The sequence below is a fragment of the Pituophis catenifer genome, unplaced genomic scaffold (genome assembly GCF_029215685.1).
Source record: "Pituophis catenifer annectens isolate HBS135680 unplaced genomic scaffold, rPitCat1.0.hap2 SCAF_2, whole genome shotgun sequence".
In the NCBI taxonomy this organism is placed as follows: domain Eukaryota; kingdom Metazoa; phylum Chordata; class Lepidosauria; order Squamata; family Colubridae; genus Pituophis; species Pituophis catenifer.
In genome coordinates, this window is record NW_027256882.1 from 133,527,681 (window position 1) to 133,551,480 (window position 23,800).

Sequence of the window (23,800 nt, forward strand, 5' to 3'; positions counted from 1 at the left end):
CCTGCACATACACACACAGAACAAAGATGCTATTAATTCAAATAGCATTCTGGCCTGGTTCTACTTTAAGAAAACTTGCTCTAATTATTTCTACAACCTGGTTCCTCAACTCATTAAATCTGTTCCTCACTATCTTATTAATATCCTGCTGGTTAGGCTACAGTCAGACACAGGTCACTGATGGCATTGCTGCATTTCTGTTGAAAGAGATCATGTTGATAATTTATTTCCAAGAGCTTCTAGGCTAGAATAAGGATTAAAAGGTAGCCATTCTAATCTCCTCACTCTTCTATGATTAGAACGCCACATCTCTTCTCTTCCAACCAAGAGAGAACAGGTATGGACCCAAAAACCGTTTCAACCAAGCATTAATGGAGAATGGATCTCACTGCTGAGAGATCTTGTCTTGATCATTATCCCTACATCCCCAAGGAGCTCTGGGGCGTGCTTTAAAGATAGCATCTTATGATGCAGAAATATCTCCTACACCCATTTCCCCACTCTTATTTTCACAAATTTGTCATCAATCTGGGAAGACAAAATGTGGAACACTATATTAAAGAACAAATTTTATTTCATAAGGTTCTGAGGGAAAATATGCACAAGACTTGTTTGTCTTATAAATATGTTTTCTCATATATGTATCAATATTTTATCCGACATAATTTCTACATAAAGATTTCTACATAATATTGACCAGTTATTTTATATATGTACTGTCTTGATCATGCATTAAATACCCACATGCACACATATGCCTCATAATGTGGTTTACATTCAGATGCAGCTAACAAAATAGGAAAAAAGAAAAGGGAGCACCACCAAAAATGGTCAGAGGAAGAAAGGAAGCCATCTTCAGACCCTGACTGAAGGACAAAGTAGTAGTTCAACTCCACTATCAAAACACTTTGCTCAAGGATCAGTTACAGATAGCAACACTTGTAACGTTTTTGCATTGAGAAGATTCAAGTACAATTTATTTCTTTATAATACTTTCCTCCCGTCTTGCCACTGAGATCAAGTAGAGGGCTATAGTTTTTAAAAATAAATCAGGTCAGGGGCATCCACAAGATATGGCTGGGAAAAAAAGGCAAGATGGCGGACATGATGGTGCAATCAAAGCTCTGCTCATTTGTTATGTGCATTAATTGGCAAATATGGTTGGCAAGGTACCAGGAGAGAGGCAGAGATACTTGGGCTTTCATTTCCATAGTAGCTTTTCATGTTATGAACATTTAGGTGGAGGAACTCTTGAAGAAGAGTTTATTGGCTGAGGACTGTGGATGATGGGAGTCTTGGGACCACAGCCAAACATTCTCCAGAAGAAAAGGAAACACAGAATAGATCTGAATGGAGGCTGAAATGCCTTTGGTTTTCCTGAATGGGATCTACAGATTAATTTACAGATTAGACCCATTTCAATTTTTAAAGCATTGCTGGGCTAGCACTTTCCCTCACCCTGGATTGGGACCATATATGGATGCAGGCAGTAAAGTGGTAAAAATGCAATTAAGTATCACATATAGCAAGGCATATATCAATTATAGGAGAAGCAGAAGCTTGAAAGCTCATTTTAAAAAATACAGTAGCCTATGTGTGATATGAACACAGACTGGGAGCTGTTTGACATAATGTGATGAAGGAGGAATTAGCCCAATCGTGTTGCATGTGTACATTCTATGACCTGGGGCCATCAAAATATAGCAAGCTATCTTCCAGACTGCAAAGAACTTCAGCTTGTCCACTGCACCACAATGAAGACTATAAAACCAAGGGATAAGATCAAGCGGATATAAAAAAGGCACTTCCCCAACTGGACAAATTTTTTTTGTATGGGAGGGCCAGAAACCTCCTTGCCTTCTTCCAGAGCCAGGTGCTTCTTGATCTGTTGCAGCTCCAGGGTTACCTGTTTCAGAAACACAAGGCTGTCTGTGTTGTCATTTTCCACCAAGGGAAACTCCCTTGTTGGTTTGTTCCCCATGTCTATCTCTTCTCCTATATGGGAAAAAGTGAGAGACAACGAAGTATTATTGCGTTAAAAGAAATCAGGGGATTTTTATTTTAGGCCAGGAGTGGCATTTTTAAAACAAATTGTGTGCCACACAAAATGGCTGACATGCCAGAGACTTTAGAATAGCATAGCATAGCATAGCATAGCATAGCATAGCATAGCATAGCATAGCATAGCATAGCATAGCATAGCATAGCATAGCATAGCATAGCATAGCATAGAATAGAATAACAGAGTTGGAAGGGACCTTGGAGGTCTTTTAGTCCAACTCCCTGCCCAGGCAGGAAACCCTACACCACTTCAGACAAATGGTTATCCAACAACTTCTTAAAAATTTCCAGTGTTGTGGCATTCACAACTTCTGCAGGCAAGTTGTTCCACTTATTAATTGTTCTAACTGTCAGGAAATTTCTCCTTAGTTCTAAGTTGGTTCTCTCCTTGATTAGTTTCCACCCATTGCTTCTTATCCTGCCCTCAGGTGCTTTGGAGAATAGCTTAACTCCCCCTTCTTTGTGGCAACCCCTGAGATATTAGAACACTGCTATCATGTCTCCCCTAGTCCTTCTCTTCATCAAATTAGACATACCCAGTTCCTGCAACCATTCCTCATATATTTTAGCCTCCAGTCCCCTAATCATCTTTGTTGCTCTTCTCTGCACTCTTTCTAGAGTGTCAACATCTTTTTTACATTGTGACGGCCAAAACTGAATGCAATATTCCAAGTGTGGCATACTTGATTTATTCACAAGGAGCGTGCTGTGATGGGTGTGTCCATCACAAAAGATACCAAGGTCATGCAGTGAGGAAGCTGTCCAATTACCTCCAAGGTGTAGCATTCACTCCCTCGTTTACATGGGAGGCAGCAAGCAATTGGGTGGAGGCATTCAAGGAGTGGAGGGAGCAACCTCAGCAATTTGCCATCTGGCAAATCTCCAATATGGTCACTGTTCTGAATATTAGTGAAATAGTGTTTAAGATATTGAACTAGGAAGTGGGATATCGAGGTTCAAGTCCACCCTCAGCCACAAAACTCATGGGGTGATTTTAGACTACATACACATTCTCATATGGCCAAATGGGCCCCCTGACCTATAGGCCTGTCTGTATCACCCTGTATTTTCTCCTTCTGCTGTTAATTTGTGTGTTGGCTAAAGCTCACCTACATCGGTGACAGAGTCCTCTGCTTTTATTTTTTCCTTTCGCAAGAATTTTCTTAGAAAGTTCTTGGTCTTGAAGGATGGGAACTTTGAATTCTGCTCCTTGAAATATTCCATGGAGGCATTCTCTAGGATGCCAAGGACCATAAATGCAAAGATTCCGATAAAAAACATTGCTGTGGAGAAGAAGAAGAAACAGCCTATATGTTATATGTTGCCTATTTCCCCGATAGGATGACTCTGGACAGCTTATATAATGTAAAAAGATAAATAGAAAAGCAATTTAAAATTTTACAACTATGCACATTAAAAAATTTAAAACTCTGCTGAAAACCAGAATCAAGAAGACAGATGGGGATGATGATGAGGTCTTTTTATCCTGTCAACCATCTCCAGGGATGAGCAACCCCTTGTGGCCCTAAGCCAACTAGCAAAACCAAGTTTAATACCCTTCTGGAAGGCAAAAGGTAGCACCCAACCATGAAGCTAAACTTCAGAGTCCTCTGTTAACAATCTATTGTTGCACTGAACTCACAGAAAGTCCATAGGCAGCTTCTATTTTCTCATAAACCCAGTACAATCATTGTCTCTGATCCATCCAGAATCAAATACCATTGATTAGTTCTTGATAATAAAAAGCTTCCAGTTTATCATATTTGCTTTTCTTTAAAATTATGAATGGAATCTCTCTAAATAACTGCTCCTCACTCTCCAAAAAAGAAGGTGACCATTGAGAATATCTCCATAATACTTGTACACCAAATCTTCCACAAATTGGGACCCACTATATCTTTACAGCAGTGGTGAAATCCAAATTTTTCTACTACCGGTCCTGTGGGTGTGGCTTGGTGGGCATGGTGTGGCTTGGTGGGCATGGCAGGGGAAGGATACTGCAAAATCTCCATTCCCACTCCACTCCAGGGGAAGGATACTGCAAAATCCCCATTCCTGAGGGAAGGATACTGCAAAATCTCCATTCCCATCCCACTCTGGGGCCAGCCAGCGGTAGTATTTGCCAGTTCTCTGAACTACTCAAAATTTCCACTACCGGTTCTCCAAACTGCTCAAAATTTCCACTACCGGTTCTCCAGAACCTGTCAGAATCTGCTGGATTTCACCCCTGCTTTACAGCCATCCTTTAATTACATATGATATCTCCCAGGGGTGAAATCCAGCAGGTTCTGACAGGTTCTGGAGAACCAGTAGCAGAAATTTTGAGTAGTTTGGATAACTGACAAATACCACCTCTGGCTGGCCCCAGAGTGGGGTGGGAATGGAGATTTTGCAATATCCTTCCCCTGCCACATCCACCGAGCCACGCCCACAGAACCGATAGGGAAAAATTTTGAATTTCACCCTGAAATTCTGCAAACTCCATCAACTTTTCTGAGAAAGTCAAGTTCATTAATGCTCCCTTCAACCTCCTCTAACAATTATATTATTATATTTTTCCTTTTATCAACTTAAGTAGCAGCACAGAGCTATGGCTCTTATGTCAATGAGTTCTGTCTCATGTCAGAGTTACTTTGCTGTGTTCTACAGAATTCTTTTAGATTTTAATTCCATGTGATGTGGCCATCCCTCATTAAGATATGTAGTGAAATATGTAGACATTTTATATAGTATCCAAGACACATGATATATGAATGATTCACACAACATGTAACTTGCTAAAAATGATGAGCGATTAGCCCTACCTGTTCCAAGGAGTCTACTATTGAATATTCCACATGATTAGGTAGTTACCTATTACTGGTGGGTAATCTGACGTTGGTGGTAGCTTGTCAATAAGCATCACAGACAAAAATGAGACCTGCAAGATCATGGTCACTTTGAAAGCAATCTTTTCTGCAGGAGAGGCAAAAGCATAAGAAATAGCCATATCCAGCAAGAAGAGAACAAACATCGGCAGAATCACAATTAATTCATGAAGAATGGATCTCCTCTTCATAATAATCTGTAAAAAGAAAAGGTACTAAAGTAACACAACATTTCCAGGACCAGCATAAATTTCAGTTGTACAAACTGCTAAATCACGCCAAGGCTAGGCTTAACTGATTGTCTAAATCATGGCTGTCCAATTTTGGCTTGCCTGGGCCACAGTGAGTGAAGAAGAATTGTCTTAGGCTCCATATAAAATATCTAACACAGTCAATATGTATAAATAGCAGACTATCATGTTAAAAGTTTATGATCTTCTGAGGCCATATTACTAGCTGTCCAAAGCTGCATGGCCCATGGGTTGTGGGTTGGACATTCCTGGTCTAAACCAAAACTCTAGGTCCAAGCAAGGATATCAAGAGAGAAATTAAAAGGTCAGGATGACAGCTGCAGCCATACAATAGAAACCTGCTTCTTTTTTATGCACTTCAAGGACTTTTGATTACATGCCAGAGTCACCATCGTGACTTTATTTGCTGCTATCTCCTCTTCCCTCACAGATGCTTCTGGGTCCATGGTTTTGGTTTTTTGACAGAGTCTTAGCTTCAACCCACAACCAGTGAAGTGGTATACCTCAGCAATTATTCCATTGCTGAATAAACCTGGATGGTGAGGTGGGGTTAAATTATAGTAACTAACGTTCATGTTCTAGATGTAAAACAGTTCAGCTGTGGGCATTGCTTGGTGGGCATGGCAGGAGAAGGATACTGCAAAAATCCCCATTCCCACCCCACTCTGGGACCAACCAGAGGTGGTATTGGCTGGTTCTCTGAACTACTCAAAATTTCTGCTACCAGTTCTCCAGAATCTGTCAGTGTTGCAATATTTTTCAGGATCAGACTCAATAAATTTAGTAAGAGTTAAAGGTTTAAATATATCTCCTTTTATTTACAATAGACATTCTATATTCGCTGAATATTCATAGGTAGAAGCAAGGAAATGGGGACAAACAGCTCCTTATATATACAATGGGTGGAGCTAGATGTGGGAGTGGTGAATCATGAATACATTAAGAATTGAAGAATAAGTTAACCCCTGATACCCCGTTCATATATTATTTACACATTATAGAATAAGGCATTTACATCTGACAAATCCCCCTCTAAATGCCGATTCGTTACACAACACCAATTACATTCAGATTCAGGACAGTATAAAACATACAATTTAGAAGTTAAGTATTTATGTTGCTTAGCAGGTAAAGGTTTTGTCAATATGTCAGCTAATTGTTCTGAAGTTTCACAATGCACTGCTTTAATGAATCCATCTTGAGATAATTGTCTCACATGTTTAAATTTTATATCTATGTGTCTGGACCTTTGTCCAATGGCGTCTGATCTGGATATTTCAATAGCTGCTTTATTATCTTCATGCATAACAAAAGGCAAAGCAGGTTTTTTCCAAACATCTGAAATCAAATCATTAAACCATACAAGGTTATTTGCAGCTTTAGATAAACAAACATATTCTGCTTCTGTCGTTGAAGTGGCCACTAATTCTTGTTTACCAGTGTACCAGTAAACTGGACAGTCATTTAAGAGGAATATATAACCAGATGTACTTTTTCTACACGAGGTGTCTCCAGCCCAGTCTGCATCCGCATAACATGTAAGCTTTGGTTCTTTATTATCGTTAGGTTCCAACATTAAACAAAAGTCTAGTGTACTTTTCAGATATCTTAATATTCTTTTAACAGCTTCCCAGTGGTACATTGTTGGCTTGCTGACATGTCTGGATAATAAATTGAGGGGTAAAGCGATATCTGGTCTTGTCCAATTAGATATATAAAGAAGTGAACCTATGACTGATCTATAAAATGTGTTATCTTTGAATTCAGGGGATGATTCATCAGTATTTCTTAGAAAGTCAGTCTGCATAGGAGTATCACAAGGTTTGGCATTACTTAGATTGCATTTATCTAAGAGCTCTATGATCTTATCTCTTTGAATAAGTTTGAAACCTCTTTTTGTTTTGTTAATTTGAACACCAAGATATTTGTTCACTTTGCCTAGAGATTTCAATGAGAAATGTTCATTTAGCTTGGTTACAAAAGTTTCTCTTCTCTCTTTATGTTTTCCTATGTACAAAATGTCATCCACATAAATTAATACAAATTCTATGTAATCATCACCCTTTTTAACGAAAAAACAGTTATCAGCAGTGGTGGCATTGAAGTCCATGGTTTTAAGTACTTTTACTAAGCAATCATACCATCGTTTACCAGATTGTTTTAACCCGTATAAACTCTTGTTTAACAACCAAGTCTCATTTCTGTTTGTGTATTGACTGTGGGGTGCTCTTACATATATTTCCTTATCTAGTTTTGCGTGTAGGTACGCTGTCTGTATGTCATATTGGAATACATCGAGATTAAGTGTTGATGCTACCACTAGAGCTGTTTTGACACTCTCGGTTCTTACTGTGGGGGAATACGTGTCAGTGTAATCCTCCGGATATTTCTGTGCATAACCTTGTGCAACTAGTCTAGCTTTGTATAGGGTATTGCCTCCCTCTAAGTTCTTAATTTTATATATCCACCTGGTACCAATAATTGTTTTATCCTTTGGTGCGATTGCAGGTGTAAATACATTTAGTCCTTGTAAGCTTTCCATTTCCTTTTTCATTGCTAATTCCCATTTTTCTTTTTCTTCACGAGGGAGTTTTAACACTTCCTCATATGTATTAGGTGTCTTTGGTTCATCATCCATATGCATTACATAGTCTTTATATTTATTTGGCATCTGATTTCTGGTGTTTCTAATTGTTTTTTCAGGTTTACTATTGTTATCATGCAAATATCTTGCTTCCTTTTTAGTTAGTGTGTCTGTCTTTATTTTGTGTTGGCTATTTGTCCATGTTTTGGTTTTGTTTTTATATTTGTTGATGTTTTGCTTTTCTATGGTCCCTTTCTCTTGAGATTTTGTATCTTTGTTGTCACTTGGAAATATTTCATTAAGATGTATTTTAGACCAGTTGGCCTGTTCATGGAATACAGCTGTTCTGGAGACTATAAATTTGTTATTACTATCAATGAATCTGTACCCTTTAGTACCTGTCTCGTATCCCATAAATCTGAGTCTTCTGGACACGTTTTCTCCCTTTCTTCTCAGTTGCTTAGGTATGTGTACGTCTGCAGTGACCCCAAATATGTGCATGTGTGCTAATTTTGGTTTTCTATTATACATTACTTCATATGGTGTTTTATTTACTATGCTGGACCAGGTTCTATTCTGTGTGTAATTGGAATAATGTAGGGCTTCTGACCAGAATTGTTTGCTTAAGCCAGCATCTTCCAATGTGCATCTAATCATGGTTTGTAATGTTGAGTTCTTTCTCTCTGCAATCCCGTTCTGGAACGCAGAAAATGGACTAGACGTGTAATGTAACATTCCTCTGTCCTTTAACCATTGGGAGAATTCTTTAGACATGAATTCACATCCCCTATCTGTCATAATTTGTTTTATTCTGATATTGTGTTGTGTTTCTATGCGTTTATAAAATTCTTTAAATTTTTGGAAGGTTTCGTCTTTGTGTTTTAATGTATAGACAAATCCATAACGGCTATAATCGTCTATTATGGTTAAGAAGTAACGTTTTCTGTAAGTGATTGATGGAGTTAGTGGACCAACTAAGTCCATGTGTACTAAATCAAAAATTTGGTTGGTTGATCTGGTGGATTTTCTTGGTCTGGGGCTAGTCTTTAGTTTTGTAGATTTACATACTGAGCATTCCAAATAGTTTTCACAATTTTTTATTTTGACACCTTCTGCGTGTTCAGTCATTTTTTGTACTACAGGAAAACTGGCATGTCCTAACTTCCTATGTAAGATGTGAGCACACTCATCATGAATTGGCTTACCTATTTTTGGTTTTTTTTCATTGTGTACATCTTTGTGGTCATGAGATATTTTACATTCATCATTGTCACTGTTGCTAATGTTTTCATCATCTATTTCAATACAATCTTCCATATTTGAATCAATGTTGTGTAACCATTTTTCCTTTGTTATCAGATAAGGTAGGCCTCCTTTAATTATTACAGTGCCTATATCTATTTTATTTTTCTCTAAAGTCGCCTTTCCTTTAGAAAAAACTATGTTAATATCAGAATCTCTACTTAGTTTTATGGCACTTAGTATGTTATGAGGTATTTCAGGTATTAGCAATACCCCCTCTATTTTTCCTAGACCTGGCAGTATTACATTCCCTCTGCCTAATACTTGAACCTTTTCTTGGTTAGCTACCTTTATTACAAATTTATCTTCTACAAATGAAGACAATATATCTTTGTTATTAGTGGTGTGATTAGTTGCTCCAGAATCAATAAGCCAATTACTATTTTCATTCTGCTGTGTGTTAGTGTTGTCTTGTTTATTTAATCCATTCAATGAACCAGATTTTCTATCCTTTGAATTATCTCTGCCCCCTCTATTGTCTTTGTAATTTGGTGGGCTTCTGTATCTATGTCTATCCATGGAAGACTGTCTATAATTGTATTTGTTTCTATATTCTGACCTATGTCTTTCTTTTGAAATTTTGGGGCAATCCCTTCTATTGTGTTCCCTGGATCCACAGTTATGACATTTAAATGTTTCATTATATTTTTCTTGGAAAGCTACTTTCCTATATGTTTTGTGTTCTATGTGATTGTTAGAACGATTTCTTCTTGAATTGTCTTCTGCTATTAATTTATTGGACAGACTTTCTATGGATAAGTATCCTAGATTGATTGTGTCTAAATGTGACATATAATTGTCCCATGATGAATCAAGTGAGTTGATAATAACACTTTTCATTGTTTGATCTGAAATCACCTCCCCCCTTAAATGCAGCTCAGCTCTTATTTTGTTTAAAGATATTAAATGCTCACTTATGGAAACCCCTGGTTTTATCCTAGATGAAAAGAAATCTTTAGACATCCTTGTGGTGGTAGCTACGCTGTCACTGTAAAACAAATTGAACATGCATTGAATAATTTCTGACACAGTCATATTTTGCTTAATGCTATGGTACATTGCAGGAGACACGCTAGATATTAATAAGAAAAATGCTCTATGGTGTAAGCAGTCTATTTTTAGAGTCCAAGGTCTTTTTGGGGGACTAGTGATAAAAAACAGTAAGTTTTCCTTCATAAAGACAACCTGGAGCTGCTGATACCATTCTTGCAAATTAATGCCATCTACCCTTAGCTTTGGGAAGTCACTGGGTAAATTTCCGACATTATTAGGTCCATTACTTACAACCTGAGGTAGTCCATGGTCTCGCAAATGCAGAAAGTTACAAAACGGCGTGGGGATGCTCGCAACGAGCCTGCACGGTCTCCTCGCCAGTTCATGTCTTCCCGGACCGTCTGCGTAGTCTTGCGCATGCACGTTGTTCATTTCTTCCACGGAGTCGTCGTGAGAGGTTCTCCTCGTCGCGGCTCGCTCGTTCTGCTCCTCCTCAGACGAATTGGTCTCTGGCTCGATTTTGGGAGTCTTGACGATGGCGGCTGCTCTTCTTCTTCTTTTGACGGCGTTGGTGCTTGCTTCGGTCTGTGGCGTGGGGCGGTATCAGCAGGGCTCTCTGGGTTCGGGCGTCGTCGCTCTCGTAGTCAGAATGGGAGCGGGCAGGTCTTGAGGCATTGGTTTGACCGCTCGCTTCTTCGTCAGTTTTTTTGTTATTTTTAGTTTTGGTCCAAAGGCAGCAAAAAGCGTTTTCATTGCTGATTTTATTTGATTGTTTGTTGAATCCTCTTCACTTTCCGATTCCGATTCTTCAGAGGTGTTAGAGTCTTCTTTTTCATTTTCGTTGTCTGATGTTTTTCGCGCCAGAAATTTTGAATTGAGCTTTCTGATTGGCTCTGCTTCGCTCACCCTGGAGGTCTGTTGAAACCAAGATGGCTGCCATTCAAAATTTCGCGCGGGATCACTGGTTTTCTTTTTCACAACAATATTTTCTGTAGTCATATCACTCACTATTTTGGTGTCTTTTGATTTTTCATTAGTGATGTGCTTCTCTCTCGCTGCTCCGCTGTTCTTCAGCATATCTTGGAGGTCCGCGATGAGACTTTCATCATTCTTCTGGCTTTTCAATATTTTTAATATTTCTGACCTGAGTTCGTTATTCTTTATTTCGATTTCCTCCTCATCATCATTTTCATCTATTATTTCTTCGTCTTCAGTGGTGTATTCTTCAGATTCTCTCGAAATCGCATTTGTGGATTCGTTGATTATTTCTTGTTCTGTTTCTATTTCTTTGCTGTATGCCCTGGTGTTGGGCCTATCTTTCTTAGACATTTTTAATTTTTATTGAGTCAATTAACCATCCTCTGCTACCAGCTTGTTGCAATATTTTTCAGGATCAGACTCAATAAATTTAGTAAGAGTTAAAGGTTTAAATATATCTCCTTTTATTTACAATAGGCATTCTATATTCGCTGAATATTCATAGGTAGAAGCAAGGAAATGGGGACAAACAGCTCCTTATATATACAATGGGTGGAGCTAGATGTGGGAGTGGTGAATCATGAATACATTAAGAATTGAAGAATAAGTTAACCCCTGATACCCCGTTCATATATTATTTACACATTATAGAATAAGGCATTTACATCTGACAGTCAGAACCTGCTGGATTTCACCCCTGGACTGAATTAATAGAAACTGCCATTGGAGAGACTCTGAAATTGATCACTAATGCTAGGGCCATTTCTTGCTCAAATTTCTGATTGAAAAAATTGATACTTTGAGCTTAAAAATTGTCTTTGAACAGTTTGTCAGGCAAAGATCCAGCAAGCCTTTTATCTTGTTGACAGAGAAAAAAAGAAGGATCTTTGAAATTTTAGACTATAAAGATCCATTAAGAAAAAAAAAAAAAGCTTTGGAGGCTCAGCCAGATGAAAACAGGATAACAGAGGGAATTATGGTTTTATTGAAAACAAAGTATTTACAGAACCTAGGCAGAATCTAATAGTCTGGTTCTGCAGCTTCTCTGATTTGCAGCAAAATATCCATTATGGTCTGCAGTAAGGCTCTTTTTCTACATGAAGCAACATAGGAGCTATCTTTTCTAAAACACAGTGAAGAAGAGTGCAATTTAGTACCCTGTTTTCCCCAAAATAAGACATCCCCTGATAATAAGCCCAATCGGGCTTTTGAGTACATGGCAATAAGGCCAAGTGCTTTTTTCAGGGTTCAAAAAAATATAAGACAGGATCTTATTTTGGGGAAAACACGTTAACTGCTGTGAGAATGAAGCAGTAACCTCATAAATGCAGTTGGAGGAGGACCGGATAGAAAGTCAGCACTATATTTGTTGTCTGTTTATTTCTTGGTTTCAGATCCTGTCTCTAAATTAGGAACTAGAGGCAGTATAAAAAATGCTTCTTCGTTCTATTTTTCTGTGCACAATTTTTCTATTTCTTTATATATTTACTATACCCCCTTTACTGATTTATACACAACTAAAGGCAGTGAAATAGTATTGCTTAAAAAGACCGCAAAGATCAATGCTTTCTTAGAAAGTATTACTTCATAGAAAAAGCAGTGGAACTTGGAACGAACTTCCTGTGGAAGTAGGGGAGTCAATCATCATTAACTGAGTTTAAACAAGTTTGGAATAAGCACATGCCCATCATCTGGCAAAAATAAAAAAATAAATATAAAAAATAAATAAAATATAAAATAATAATGAAAAATAATAAATAAATCAATAAATTAAAAAGAAAACAAAAAACAAATAAATTCAAGGATCAGATTTGACGGGCCACCAGGTCTTTTTCTGCTGTCAGTTTTCTATGTTTCTAACAAACCTAATTAGCACTCCTGTGACATTGGTTGGACAGAGAAAGAGAGAATTATTTATTGGTTCGATTTATATGCCACCCTTCTCCGGAGACTCAGGGCGGCTTACAATGCGTTAAGCAATAGCCTTCATACTTTTGTATATACCTGCTTAGTAGGGCTTTCGCCCCCCCCCAAAGCGGTGTTCTTTTTTTATACAAAGTCAGCTTATTGCCCCCACAATCCGGGTCCTCATTTTACCTCCCTCGAAAGGATGGAAGGCTGAGTCAACCTTGAGCCTGGTGAGAATTGAACTCGCAGTAATTGCAGGCAGCTGGTGTTACTTAACAGTGCTTTAGTCTGCTGTGCCACCACGGCTCTTAATTTGAATGAACCAAAGTCATCCAGTGAACATTGGATTTCAGAAAAGGAAGCTGCGAGAACTTGCAAACACATTGCTATGGATTGTAGAATTTAATATATTATTCCAACATGGGAAAAGTAGGTACTGTATATATGGATATACTGTACACACAGTCAGTTTGGTCTAGTGGTGAAGGCACCGGGTTAGAAAGCAGGAGACTTTGAGTTCTAAGTCTCGCTTTAGGGAAGAAAGCCAGCTGGATAACCTTGGCCCAGTTGTTCTCTCAGGCCCAGCTCATGGCCTGAAGTTACTCAGCTGGCTTTCTTGCCTAAAGTGGGACTAGAACTCATAGGCCCAACAGAGTTGTTGTTTGGAGGAAATAGGAGGCAGAAGGATTATTAGAAGGTAAGCCAAAATAAATTTATATGCCATCTATGTCGCCAGAGATGTTCAAATAAATAGTCAGGTTCAAGCCCTCGCCCCCATCTGAGGACCCAGCTGCTGCTTTTCTGATTATTCCCATGGCTGTGGGTCTTTCCTGTCTCCCAAGCTTGCTCCCACATATCATGACATCATCTGACAAAGAAGATGTAGAGTAAATACATTCATAACCATACCTCATAGATGACTGTACTGTATTTCGAGAGATTGTAAATTTGGGTTTCCTCAATGATCTCCACTTTCTGAAACTTCCATTCTCCACCGGCTAAATAATATTTGTGACTTTCTTGGTTTGTGCTTTTGGAAGTTTTAATGTTTTTCAACTTCACTTCATTTTCTAGAAAGAATATAAGACCCATGACCCAGAGAAATGCCAATTTAGGACAGTCTGAAGAAAGACAGTCCTATATTGAATAGATAGAAGGTTCATCCCCTTCCTGTTATCCTCCAAATTACACAGCTAATCCAGCTAATTCATTTAGCAACTATTCACAGTTACAACGGCACTGAAAAAAGTGATTTACAGCTGGTCTTCACACTTACGACCATTGCAGCAACCTCATAGTTACATAATCAAAATTCAGGTGCTTGGCAACAAACGTGTACTTGTGACAGTTGCAGTGTCCCAGGGTCCTGAGATCTCCATTTGCAAGCTTCCCAGCTGGCTTCTGACAGCAAAGTCAATGGGGATTTGCTTAACAATTGTGTGATTCATTTAACAACTGCAGGGATTCGTTTAACAACCAAGATTATAAAAGTGGGCATGGCTCATGTAACAGCCATCTTGTTTAGCAACAGAAATTTTGGTCCCAATTGTGGGTTGTAATTTGAGGACTACCTGTATTGGAATAGCATTTCCCAAGTGTCTGACCATCACATCTGAGAAGCAGCCAGATTGGGAAGTCTGATATAAAATATATACAGAAAACAAAATTAAAAAATAGATGATTCCAATAAGTTGTTACATTCTGTCCAATAGGTGAAATCTTCCCTTTAGTGATGGAAATGAGCACTAATCATGAATGCATGAATGTATATATGTACCTATATAAATTTATGGGGCAGCCCAACTCGCAAATTTCAGCTGAATGGTTGGAGGCTAATATAGGATTAAAACAAGTATAAAATCAAGAAAAATAAAAGAATAAATAAATTAAAGTTAGCCTACATCATTCAGTACCTCAAACCACTGGTGAAATCCAATTTTTTTTACTACTGGTTCTGTGGGCGTGGCGTGGCGTGGCGTGCGTGGTGTGGCTTGGTGGGCATGGCTTGGTGGGCATGGCAGGGGAAGGATACTGCAAAATCTCCATTCCCACCCCACTCCAGAGGAAAATCTCCATTCCCACCCCACTCCAGGGGAAGGATACTGCAAAATCCCCATTCCCACCCCACTCTGGGGCCAGCCAAAGGTGGTATTTGCCGGTTCTCCAAACTACTCAAAATTTCCGCTACTGGTTCTCCAGAATCTGCTGGATTTCACCCCTGCCCCAAACCCTTACAAATGGGCTCATCCACCACCTGGCCCAAAGCCTTACAAAAGCCATCAGAATCCGGGTGAGTGGTGGGGTAATAAGAAACAGCTGATCCAAAGGGCAGGAACTATGATAGAGAAAGCACACTTCCAGTCTTCTAATAGATGATGTGGAGAAAGAGCAAAAAGGTGAGTTCTGTATTAACAAAAGAAGAAAATATAAAGTAGATACATTACACAGACTGCAGCAATGGCAGGCAGAAGGGCAGAAGCCAGAGAAATTCTGAGAATGTGTGCCAGAGCTTGGCTTTAGAAACCTGTGTAGAAAGGAAGGGCAAGCAAAATTCATGATAAGCCATAATTGCATGCTCCACTAAGATACCTGTATATAATGATGGCGCCATAGTTATGTTGCACTTTTGCTCATCAAAAGGAAATTTGTGGACATCCAGGTTGCAGGCGGAAGTGAGCTGATATGCTTGGAATAAAACAATGGAGCCATCAAAGGACAGGTGAAGAAAACGGCTAACTGTGTACTTATCTTCATCTGCCCTGAAAGGAAAATATTGTAATTAATAGAAGTTTGTGTTTTGCACATATTACACAATATTGCTGTCGAATATGTGCAATATATATATATAAGGAAATCTCTTTGAGGGCATAACAATCAAAATATGTGAGGAAAAAAAATCTTCATTGGTATAACAACCAAGTAGCCAGTCGTAAAATCCAAATGACACAAATGACAGAAATTCAGTTTTCCCAGGCTGATGCTAGAGGTGGTTTGGTTTTGATCATAATTAAGGCTACAATGTAATATTATAATACCTATAATACTGAATTGATGTCAGACCCATTAATCAAAATAGAACTTACTTGTGTGGACAATGTTCCTGCCCCATAAACTAGTAAAAAGAAGAATCACAATTCATCTGTTTTCTACAGCTGTTTTGCATTAATCTAGATGTAATCAGATTTGTAACAAACCCTGTTTTAAAGAATGTTAAATTGTATCAGACCTAGATGCAAAAATTACTGAATCTTTCTGAAATATTGGCAATTGGTGCCAAAATGCTGCTTTTCTTTATGGTATTCCTAAATATCTAGATGTGGGAATGAATCAAAACTTTGAGTCAATGTGTATAGATGTAGCAGTCAATACTGATAGTACTGTAAAACTGTATTAGTGTGAATTTTCTCTAAAAATGAAGTTTTAAAACATATTTAAAAGGTAAGGAAAATAGAAAAGATACTGTTCATCTATGAAAATGTGAGGAGTCCAAAAAAGGTTCACAGGAAGAGTGATATTGGTAATGTTACAGAAGTCCAAAGGGTTCCAACTGATAAATTCATTTTTCCAAACCTAGTAAAGGACAAAGAAATAATTCAAAAGGTGTACATTATTGTTTTAAAAACACTAATCTTAGGTTTCTAGAAAACACAAATACTTTTGCTACTGGTAGAAGAGCAAAATGAGTACCCTTACCATATTTAGCCAGAAGTAGAATGTGGCCACTTGCAATTTTTCCTGCTGCAAAGGAGAAAAAATAAAAAGGAAAAAAATGAATGCATCCTTCTTCCAGCCTTCAGAAATCAGTCACAATCCACAGTCTAGTTGGCCATATGCCATATTGCACCAATGGAAATCTTTTCTCAGTAAGTGAATTTCTCTGACCTCAGGGAATGCCTCCGAGACTGTTAGGGAGTGCCATGGTGGATCTGTCAATAGTGTGTGATTATGTATATTTGCGTGTACAAATCAAGTTCATTTGTGCAGCAGAGTGGAGTGGAAAAAAAGATGATTTACATATACTTATACACATAATCACACACACACTACTGACCCACGAGGCAACTGGATTTTCTGGTTTTTCTTCTCTTTGAAGACGTTTCGCTTCTCATCCAAGAAGCTTCTTCAGCTCTGACTGCATAGTGGGGAATGGAAGGATTTATACTCCTTGCAGACAGCTGGTCATTTGCATTCTTTTAGAGAGTTGTTGAGGCCACCTGGAGGTTTATCTGTGTCCTCAGGGTCACCTGAGTGGTGCAAATTGAGGTGGAGCCTTCTTCGAACTTTGAAAGGACTGTGTTGTAGATTGGAGATAGATTATGTTGTACCACCCCTCCCCCACCCCCCCGTGTTGAGAGAGGCCTGTTCAGTTTGGCCTACTGATATATCCATCATGGCATTCCATGGATCTACCTTTCCAGAACAAGCAAGGATTCTCCTTCTAACAAGTCATACATACAGAAAGTCTTAATTCTCTTTTCTCAACTAACACTTTACAGTATCTCTCTGTTCACTATTTGCATCACTTTTGCTTCTGAACAACAAACACGGCAATTGTTCTCTCTTACCACTGAAAGAATGGAGATGAGAGTGAATTGAAGGCCAACTTCCAAATTCTCTTCCCAATTCTTCTTTGGTATAGAATATAGAAGGAGTTCCTGCTTGGAGGAGATGTTCAAGTACTCGACCACATCATGATATTTACAGTTCTGTCTCATGCTAGCATCTGGGAAGCACAATGTGGAAATCAACAAACACGTTCTTTGTGTTTTTTTTTTAAAAAGTCAGAATCACACAACACTATCTCCTTTATGGGTGGATAAAACATTCCAGCGTTCTCCAGCTTTGAATGTTTTGTAGCAATAGCAACAGACCCATAGAGCCTCTTTATAACAGTTTACAGAGTCAGCATATTGCCTCCAACAATCTGGGTCCTCATTTTACCAACTTTATATCTCATTCACCCCTTCTGTCTATGTAGGGGTGTATTTCTCAACTTTGGTGAAATCTTATAATAAAATCCAATAACACAAACCATATTTTTGTTCCTAGCATGAGCCACATGAAATGGACCATGCACATCATTGTTAAAGAAGAAGGTCAAGAAGACAGCTATCATGGAGCACATCCCTAGAAGAAGGAAGCATTCCTGCTGCTTATTCATTTTGCTTTCTCAAACATTCAAATATCATTAATCTCATTTTTGTTATCCCCTTTATGAAAAAAAAAACACATATCAATATTTACCCTGCAGAGATGAACTGAATAAGTTGTTCACCTTGTTTTTTCTTTAGTTTTGTTGTGTATAATCATTTTGGAAGCCCCTGAATGCCATCATCGTAATTCTTCACTCCAATCTTAATCCATGCATGCACTACAATAGATTTATCAGTTCCTAGGAATACATTTGGGTGGGAGAAGAAGAAAAAAAAATATTTACCTGATATCCAAGAGAAGAGAAAAACGATTCTAACAGCTCTCCACATTCTTCTTCTTTCTCTGAAGTTTTGAAAATATTTAAAGTAGAACTGAGAAATTTCTAGACCCCAGAATTTACTGAGGCAAGAAACTGAAATCGTTTTGCCTTTGAGTCAGACCTCTCTTGGCTGTAGGAAAGCTGTGTTTAATATCTCAAGCCCTTTATGACAGTTCTAAATATTTGCTGACAAATTATTCTCTCTATCCATCAGAACTGGCATTTTTCCTGCCAGTTGGGCTGAGATCACTCTCATAAAAAGGTTCTCTTTCTCTTCTGACTAATTAATAAATTGTTGCCCATTAGTGTCCATTACTTACTACTTTTTGAAATCTTGATTTTGTTCTCTCTGAAGTCATGATTTAGCAGATCATTTTATGCACTCTTTGCAATTGTAGTCTGACTGGAAGTGTAAAGAACCTGAAAGTATGAGATACCCTGTCTTGTTGTCATAAATAGATTATACCTGTAATTGTGCCTACATTTTTCATATGCACTGTTTTATTCTAGTATGTTTGTTTGCATATAACCTAATGGCAAAAGTATCACCTGAGAATCTAAAGAATTGTTATTGGGGAAAGATACTGAAGCCTTTGGGATCAACTTTCATTCATCAAAATCTGTGATGGCTGAAAGTTTTACTATACAGCATTTGTTCTTACCTAATAATTTAGGGAAATAAATGATTTTTCAAGGCGGAAGCATTTAAGACAAAACAATTTCTGTCCACCCCAGATGGGACTCGAACCCACAATCCCTGGCTTAGGAGGCCAGTGCCTTATCCATTAGGCCACTGGGGCTTTGCGAGTTGAAGGTATTTCATTTTTCCCCTCTTACAGAAAAGCTGTAAATATTTCCTTCCCGCTCCCTCTTTCTTTGTAAGGTTCTTAGTCGTCGCTTTTTGCAGATGCTTTCCGTTCACATTTTCTTTTGCAAGAAAAACAAATAAGCTTTAAATAGGCTAAAAATAAAATGGCATTGTGTGTTATGATTTTGTGCTTCGTTTACTATTTGGTTCCTTATTTTTGATGCAGCGTGACGTATTGTTCCCTGCATAAAATCAAATACAGTCCTGAATTATGGAAACACCATATCTGAAGAACAATACAAACGAGGAACGATTTTTTATTTCTTGTATTGTTGGGCGTTTCAGCTGGTGGATAACAAATCGGAAATTTCATCTTTAACTTTAGTTGTAGATCTATTGTCAACATACTAAAATAATCGACCACGAAGGGACTCGAACCCTCAATCTTCTGATCCGAAGTCAGACGCCTTATCCATTAGGCCACGCGGTCACCTACGGATAGAGTCTTGTGTTGCAAACAGAAGGTTATAGCATAGATGGTTACAGTTATTCTCTTACGAAGTTAGTTCTGAAATTAATATTATTTTACTCTTACTGACTTCTGCTTAAAATGAATATTTATTCCTCTAAAACTCTGTTTTCACTTCTGCAGATTTTTTTTGCAGACAAAACATCCTGAGCTGTTGGTGTTCATTCCTCATAAAGTGTATAAAGCAATACTGGCAGTGGTGATATTAATAACAATCAACAAGACTCTTGAGCAATTTGACTGGCAAATCCACCCCCTTTCTTTTTAGAAAATATCTTCATGGGAATGTATCAATTCATAATTGATACAACATCTATTAAGTTATGTACAGATGATGTTTCCCAAAGCAGATTGCAGATCTATCAAAGAGACAAAAACTCCTAATGATGGGCAGTCTGTTCTTTGATCTCCTCCTAATGAGCTGCTCACTGCCTCAGTAGTATTTTTAAAAATATTTTTAGTGATTTTTAAAATAATGATAAAAAACCAGAAAGATAGCAATACATCATTGTCAAAGATACAAAAATCACATAGGCAGTGCTTTTTAAAGTGAAAAATACAGCAAAGTATAATTTATTATTTTAACACAATTGTAACCTGTAAATACAGTAGTTACAATTGTATATATAGTTATCTAAAGAATTATTATTCATATAAATGTGAATAATACATATACAGTATATCACAGAAGTGAGTATACCCCCTCATATTTTGTAAATATTTAAGTATATCTGTTCATGTGACAACACTGAAGAAATGACACTTGGCTACAATGTAAAGTATGAGTATACAGCTTGTATAACAGTGTAAATGTTCCCTCAAAATAACACAACACACAACCATTAACGTCTAAACGGGTGGCAACAAAAGTGAGTACACCCCTAAGTAATAATGTCCAAATGGGGCCCAAGTAGCCGTTTTCCGTCCCTGGTGCCATGTGACTCATTAGTGGTACAAGGTCTCAGATGTGAAGGGGGAGCAGATGTGTTAAATTTGGTGTTATCACTCTCTCTCTTTCATAGTCACTGGAAGTTCAACATGGCACCTCATGGAAATGAATTCTTTTGTTATGGAATGATGGGACCAAACAACATTCCTGGGTCAGCCAGAGACAGTTTATTTGCGCAGTTTCAGAACCAGATTTGTATCTGCAATTCTGAACCAAGAAGAGCTCTGATACAACTGCTTTTATACATCTCCAAGACAAAGGATTTTGCAAGCATAGCAGTTTTCCATATATGGTTAACATACATTTGTTACATTATAATTGACACTTTCTAATTACTAAATTCTTTCATTATTTTCCAGTTCATGAGATTATCTTAGCTAAACAACCTTCCTCAATTCTGTGTTTGCTGATGTGTAGATTCATGACTGCTTTTGGATAATAATTAACTTTTTGTTTCAGATGGATGTCTCTGCATCCTTGACAGAGGATGCAGAGATATATCAGAAGATATATATTACATATGGATGTCCTTGCATCCTTGCATCCTTGACAGATAGGCCCCTCAGAAGATATATATTACCAAGAATGGAATTTAGCTGACCTAGTGTAATTTCTAAACAAGCACATTTCTTTCTTTATAATAATGTGAATAAAGAGGGTCCTTCAGTGTTCATATAGCTGATCCTATACTATTCCTACATCATTCACATTACTCTGAGGATCTGAAAAAATAAATTGTTGCTCTACATAAAGATGTCCTAGGCCGGGCTCTGCAACCTTAAACACTCAAAAAGCCATTTGGACCTGTTTCCCACAGAAAAGAAAACACTGGGAGCCAGAAAACTTGGGTGGGCGTGGCCAATTCAATGTCACTCCCACCCAGTCACATGACCTGCCCCAGCCACGCCTACTCAGGTTTTGTGGCTCTGGGTGTTTTCTGCGGTAAGTGGGTCCCTCCCTCTCCCTCTCTCTCTCTCTTTCTCTCTCTCTCTCTCTCTCTCTCTCTCTCTTTCTTTTTCCTCTCCATCTCCCTTCTTCTTTTTCTTTCTTTCTTTCTTTCTTTCTTTCTTTCTTTCTTTCTTTCTTTCTTTCTTTCTTTCTTTCTTCTTTCTTTCTTTCTTTCTTTCTTTCTTTCTTTCTTTCTTTCTTTCTTTCTTTCTTTCTTTCTTTCTCTCCCCTTCTCTGTTTCCCTCTTTTCCCTCTCTCTCATGCTCTCCCTCCAGCTCACTTCTCTCTCCCTCACCCTCTCTGTCATTTGTTTCTGTTTTTCCTCTCTTTCTCTGAGCAGCCTATCAGTGCTCAGACCATATGCTGCATGCTGCATCAAATTGGTCTGCAGGGCTGTCATCCCAGAAAGAAGCCACTTCTAAAGATAATGCATAAGAAAGCCCGCAAATGGTTTGCTTCAGACAAGCAGACTAAGGACGTGTATTTCTGGAACCACGTTGGACCACAGGAACCATGTCCTGTGGTCCAATGAGACCAAAATAAACTTATTTGGTTCAGATGGTGTCAAGCGTGTGTAGCGGCAACCAGGTGAGGAGGACAAAGAAAAGTGTGTCTTGCCTACAGTCAAACATGGTGGTGGGAATGTCATGGTCTGGGGCTGCATGAGTGCTGCTGGCACTGGGAAGCTACAGTTCATTGAGGGAATCATGAATGCCAACATGTACTGTGACATACTGAAGCAGAGCATGATCCCCTCCCTTTGGAGACTGGGCCGCAGGGCAGTATTTCAATATGATAACGACCACAAACCACAAATGGTTAAATTGACCATTGCCTTGCTAAAGAAGCTGAGGGTAAAGATGATGGACTGGCCAAGCATGTCTCCAGACCTAAACCCTATTGAGCATCTGTGGGGCATCCTGAAACGGAAGGTGGAGGTGCAAAAGGTCTCTAACATCCACCAGCTCCGTGACATCATCATGGAGGAGTGGAAGAGGACTTTAGTGGCAAACTGTGAAGCTCTGGTGAACTCTATGCCCAAGAGGGTTAAGACAGTGTTAGAAAATAATGGTGGCCACACAAAATATTGACACTTTGGGCCCCATTTGGACATTATCACTTAGGGGTATACTCACTTTTGTTGCCATCCATTTAGTCATTAACGGCTGTGTTTTGTGTTATTTTGAGGGGACAGCACATTTACAGTTATAGAAGCTGTATACTCACTACTTTACATTGTAGCCAAATGTCATTTCTTCACTGTTGTCACCATGAAAAGATATGCTTAAATATTTACAAAATATGAGGGGTATACTCACTTCTGTGATTCTATATTCTAATACATATATAGTATCTATCTATCTATCTATCTATCTATCTATCTATCTATCTATCTATCTATGATTTTTTAAAAAAATCTAATTTGTATGGACAAATATAATGAAATATGGGACTCAGTTTTACAAAATATGGTAAGTTAAAAAAAAGGAAAGCAAATAAGTAGTTAGAGGACATCAATAGATGATATCACCTTCGAATCTACAACAGGAAGATACCTTGTTACCCATTCCAGGAACAAATGAATGGATGGTTCATCCTTGCCCTTGCAACCTCTACTATATCACTTGTTCCACCTCTGAGGTTTTCCTCGTTCTTTCATGTCTTTTCTGGCAATTTTTATTGACATCAGGTTGGGCCAAGGACCTGCCCCATTCCTATTGGCTACTAGAGACTGCTATGACCACATTTCCATCAAGTGTCACTTTTCAGGACCAGCTATCTATTTTTTGGGCCAAAGAACCATCTCCTCTACATCTCCTGCTGACCCTGCCTACTATCCCTTTGAGGTGTTCTGTGGAATTGGAGATGTATTGGAAAATAATCTTTAGCCACACCTCCATACAGGTAAAGCTGTATATCTAGCCCTGATAGCTGACTTTACAGCAACACCTCATCAGTGGCGATGGTGGCTACAATTCTGTACCCCTGTCCAGTGGTCTTTCGGAAGCTGTACAAGAAATAAAAAAGAGGTAGGGTCTTCTGCTGTCAGTGCCATTACTGTTATGAGAAGATTGATAATTTTCTGCCCTCATTTCTCCAATCCAATATGTTCTCTTTTCTCCTCTCACCCCACTCTTCCCTTCCCTTA

At 38.4% G+C, this 23,800-nt stretch overlaps 1 protein-coding gene and 2 non-coding genes across 3 annotated transcripts; all 3 read right to left on the reverse strand.

Moving 5' to 3' along the window:
* Window positions 1-1,732: 1,732 nt before the first annotated feature.
* On the reverse strand, window positions 1,733-17,659 carry LOC139310255 (5-hydroxytryptamine receptor 3A-like). The gene is made up of 8 exons (XM_070934414.1): window positions 17,510-17,659; window positions 16,638-16,682; window positions 16,405-16,514; window positions 15,534-15,703; window positions 13,854-14,014; window positions 4,915-5,125; window positions 3,171-3,344; window positions 1,733-1,995 (listed from the first exon to the last, which is right to left on the reverse strand). Exons 1-8 carry the CDS (start codon window positions 17,657-17,659, stop codon window positions 1,733-1,735), a joined length of 1,284 nt encoding a protein of 427 aa, XP_070790515.1.
* Window positions 17,660-19,144: 1,485 nt separating this feature from the next.
* TRNAR-CCU (transfer RNA arginine (anticodon CCU)) lies at window positions 19,145-19,217 on the reverse strand. Its single transcript has one exon. It is a non-coding gene; the product is annotated as a tRNA-Arg (tRNA).
* Window positions 19,218-19,642: 425 nt separating this feature from the next.
* Window positions 19,643-19,715, reverse strand: TRNAR-UCG (transfer RNA arginine (anticodon UCG)). The gene has a single exon. It is a non-coding gene; the product is annotated as a tRNA-Arg (tRNA).
* Window positions 19,716-23,800: the final 4,085 nt, after the last annotated feature.

Excerpts from the sequence above, each read along its gene's own strand:
- LOC139310255 (XM_070934414.1), bottom strand. The coding sequence starts at position 17,659 with ATGAGACAGAACTGTAAATATCATGATGTGGTCGAGTACTTGAACATC. Across the intron at positions 14,015-15,533 it reads GGCGCCATCATTATATACAG|AAAATGAAGTGAAGTTGAAA; the intron begins GTATCTTAGTGG and ends TATTCTTTCTAG. Across the intron at positions 5,126-13,853 it reads ACAGTACAGTCATCTATGAG|ATTATTATGAAGAGGAGATC; the intron begins GTATGGTTATGA and ends TTCTTTTTACAG.